Source organism: Pagrus pagrus (genome assembly GCF_965226575.1).
Source record: "Pagrus pagrus genome assembly, chromosome: 9".
NCBI classification, from domain to species: Eukaryota; Metazoa; Chordata; class Actinopteri; order Spariformes; family Sparidae; genus Pagrus; species Pagrus pagrus.
In genome coordinates, this window is record NC_140193.1 from 24033456 (window position 1) to 24037675 (window position 4220).

Here is a 4220-nt window from a genome sequence, read left to right on the forward strand (position 1 = left end):
TTCTTTTGGAACAGATTTTATTATGAAGACAGTCAGATTTAGTTTTCCTTCTCCTGTACGGTCTTTGTTCCGCGCAGTCTGCCTGTACGACGGGCAGCAATGAGACCGACCTTGCGACCAGCAGGTGCGTCCCTCCTGATTGTTGAGGGTTTGCCAATATGCTGATGGTTACCACCACCGAAGGGATGCTCAACGGGCTGTGTGGGGAGAAGAGAGGAACATCAGTCTGAGGAACCTTGAATTTGTTTTATTCCCAGCCTACAACTTCCTGCTGTGCCTTTTCCTAATGACCTGCTAGTGTTAAAAGACCATGTCTAACCAGCTAAATACTGCTTTATTTCCAAAGTGCAGAGACCGTCAAACACAAGCGATACAGTCAATGTCTTCAGTACATGAGTGCCTTTCACAGTGAAAGCATGACAGATTAACTTTTAGTGTAGCACATGTTGAGCCATTACAGTAGTGAGCACAAAGTGCTTCACGTTGACGGACAAATTTGGACCTCCTTAGTGTGACATTTTCTAAAACAGACACTCAGAGGAGCACAAACAAAACTTCAACTAGGACATCATTCAATGGTCTGTCTCACAAAAATACTGTGATAGAAGACTTCCTGCCAGTGCCAACCTTGCTGAAAAAACTGTCACTGAACCACCTCACACACGTACGAAGTGCGTGTCGGAAAAACTAAGTTGTGCAAGTAAAAACAGTTACTATAGCTAATACAGATGTTGTTAAAGCTTAATCGTCACCTCCACGTAGAACAAAAACCACGCTGTGTGCAGCTCTCTCCTCCAGGTTAACAGTATCTAGCCTTTTTCAGCACATTTAACATATTCCTCTTACAATTCATTAAACGCTGAATTAAGCTGCTCATAAAACCTCTCAAGATTCTGACACTGGAAAACATGACATACAAGGCAACCAGAAACTTGTCCCCCAACAATATCTATTCACAATTTAACAGAATCTACTTAGCATTACCCAGCTCAAATGCATTCATACGTATTCCTAGTAAATAGGAATAAGTTACACTTGTCATCTGTCCCAGTCTCATCTCTCACTACGGTCTACTTTGACAGTTTAATTCTCTGCACACATGTATTGAGTGCATATAGTCAGCCCTACCTGGTTTGTATCATACACAACACAGTTGCAAAATGTTGACTTACGTTCATAGCCACACCACGGACACGTGGCCAGCAGTTCCTCTTGGCCTTGTACTTGTGGTAGGCACGACCAGCCTTCAGGATGGGCTTGTCAATACGACCACCTCCAGCAACCACACCTGTAACACAGGGCAGAGCCCGTCAAACAGTGTACTGATGCAATCACACTCTTCAGCTCACAAATGCCAGATGAAGTGTAACTACACAGCTCCTCACACTATGACATCAGTTCCCAAAGTAAGTCACAGTGGCAGTGAGGAAACATGAGCTCGAGCAGACATTAAGGGTCCTTACCAACAACAGCTCTGTTGGCAGAGGCGATGACTTTCTTGGAGCCTGAGGGCAGCTTGACTCTGGACTTCCTGGTCTCAGGGTTGTGGGAGATGACTGTGGCATAGTTTCCTGATGCGCGGGCCAGCTTGCCTCTGTCACCGGGCTTTTCCTCCAGGCAGCAGATGATGGTTCCCTCAGGCATTGTGCCGACAGGCAGGACATTGCCAATGTTCAGCTGAGCTGTGGGTTAAAACATAATGAGCCATGGGCTTCATACCAGAATATCATATATACCCATCCAACACTGTAACCACAATATCACTAAATCCCAAGCACATTAATCCATGAATTTGAACAACCTACTCCGTTAACATTCTGACATTACAAGATTTTGAGGCAGCAGAACTGCTTACAAAGTGAGGATGTCAAAAGTATCTATACTTGTTCGATAAGTTTCAAACAATATCTGCATTTGGTCGTATCAGAACTACTTGAAAGCTATAATAAAACAGATCTTTAACCAGATTTTTTACCAAAAGCTGCAGAGATATTAAAAATACTGGCATGTTTCAGTAAGTCTGTACCAGAACTGTCTGCAGATTAAGATAAAAAAGAAAGAATATCCCATCAAGTGTGCTGAGGATTTTTGCACACCTTTTCTCATGGTATCGAGGTTTTGAGAACTGCGTTTTACTTTCTAGCATCTCATAAATAGTTCAAAACTTGAGTTAAAGTATCATGACAACCTTCATACAAAGACAGAAAGATGCCAAACATTGCACAAATGCAGTAAAATGAGACCAAGATGCATCCAATCTAACTCAGAATGTTTCAAACTTCCAGATCCTGGTTGGACTCTGAGTGAACTGAAACCACCACATTGGCATATTTCACAGTCCAGAACCATCTTCCCTTTCAGACAGACGTCATTTCTCAACACTGGTACTAGTCATTTTACACATCCATCTCATGTTTGGATAAATCCTCAGAGTTATCTTAACCCAAATGCAATCTCACAAGGTCAGACATAACCTTTTGTAACACTTCATACATCAACCACACCATGATCATTACTTGAAAGAGTTAAATGTTACTGTAGCAAGTTTTATAACGCATCACTTAATTATATCGTCAGTAACAATGCTGTCAAATTTAAACCATTTCGAGTCAGTTTTGTTAGATTCTGTCTGAAAAGGACACAAACTTAATTTACAGTGTTCATCTACTTTATGCTGCAACAACCCTAGAAAGTCTACTTTGAGCCTCTTACCCTTCTTGCCACAGTAGATGAACTGTCCTGTGTGGATGCCCTCAGCAGCGATGAAGAGCTCGGTCCTCTTCTTGAAGCGGTATGGGTCACGGAAGGCCACTTTGGCCAAGGGAGCACCACGGCCAGGGTCATGGATGATATCCTGAGAGGACACACCAGCAGAGGAAAACGATGTCACGCTGGGCGCTCATGTCACAATGGTCTGCTCCCATAAGACAGTGACAGAGACCTCACTTACCTTTACAATCCCCTTGATGTAGCCATGGCGTTCAGCGAAGTCAATGTGCCGGAGTTTAGCAGCACCTTTCCTGTGCTTGACGTGGGCTTTGAACACGGAGCCCGCACCTTTTCTCTGTCCCCTGATCACACGTCCCATCGTGTACTGAAACAGAGCACAGGGAGGGTTATTTACCGGTCTGACATGTGAACCCAAACTTTTAAGGCCTCTGGCTACAGCTTCACTGATCAAGTCAGTACACTTGCTCTAACACATTCACCGTCTTGGGTAGCTGACTTAACCCACCACGTTATAAATGAGCTAATTCACAGTCTAAAGCGAGGACAGACGCTCGCAAAATCTCATAAGTTGTTAACTTAGCTGCTGTTAGCCTAGCAAGCTAACAACCATAACGTGCTGTGTCTTCACACTGAGGGAAGAAGTTCACAATGTTTTCAATCACACACAGACTTCGTGTCAACGTTGACAGCTGTGCTCTAACTGAACAATCTCTAGCTTCAATAACCGGCTCGTATCGAAGCCATTTCTGCTCCGTGTGTAGCGGCTGTCGGCCTTTAGCTGTGACACACCGCTGTTACAGCGCCATGTCATCAATGAGCCGAACAGAACCAATAAAATGCTTCAAAACAAATGTCTGTCGTGACAATACTCAGTAGTTCTTAATCTTAGACATCTGCTGCACATTTACAAATGCTGGTTTAACGCGGATGAACAGACAAAATCATGATTTAAACAGATTTAAGGACGGGGATCAGATCAGTAGCTGTCCTACCTAAACTCCGTTGACGGAAAGAGGAAGTGGAAGGAAAAAGCGGAGGTTTTCTTCCGGAGAAAGCACCGAGGGGCATGATGGGAAGTGGAGGCAGAAACAGTGTTGTCGGAAATGGTTCAACCTGTTAGCTTGGCGCTTATCTAAACAGGCTAATTTTGCTCTCATAACATTGATTTCTCAACATCTTCACAGAAAATCCCTCATGTCCATATTTCGCTCCCTTTTTAGCCGACAGTTAATGGATGCAGGCTGACTTTCAGCAAGCTGCGCATACTCACACACCAAGCTCCACAGATACAGCTCCAGCCCTGTCTCTCCTCATCCCCACACCTTTACAGGCCCTACATCCATCTTAAGAAGGAGGTTTTTGTGTTGGATCGGTTGTGGAAATGTATTTTTTTATTTCAAAAAGAGAAAATTATTACATCCTTTTTTTAAATTATATGCACTGGGCCCTGGGGGGAAAATGCATCTTCAAAATAAGTTTTAAAAAATGTA

General features: G+C 43.5%; 1 protein-coding gene across 1 annotated transcript; it reads right to left on the reverse strand.

Moving 5' to 3' along the window:
* On the reverse strand, window positions 1-3818 carry rpl8 (ribosomal protein L8). The gene is made up of 6 exons (XM_084362401.1): window positions 3723-3818; window positions 2951-3094; window positions 2713-2854; window positions 1464-1682; window positions 1173-1288; window positions 1-197 (listed from the first exon to the last, which is right to left on the reverse strand). Exons 2-6 carry the CDS (start codon window positions 3086-3088, stop codon window positions 39-41), a joined length of 774 nt encoding a protein of 257 aa, XP_084218527.1. The 5' UTR covers window positions 3089-3094; window positions 3723-3818; the 3' UTR covers window positions 1-38.
* Window positions 3819-4220: the final 402 nt, after the last annotated feature.

Coding starts and splice junctions, on each gene's coding strand:
- rpl8 (XM_084362401.1), bottom strand. CDS start 3,088: ATGGGACGTGTGATCAGGGGACAGAGAAAAGGTGCGGGCTCCGTGTTC. Junction 2,855..2,950: donor ACATCAAGGGGATTGTAAAG/GTAAGTGAGGTC, acceptor GTGTCCTCTCAG/GATATCATCCATGACCCTGG. Junction 198..1,172: donor TCCGTGGTGTGGCTATGAAC/GTAAGTCAACAT, acceptor CTCCCCACACAG/CCCGTTGAGCATCCCTTCGG.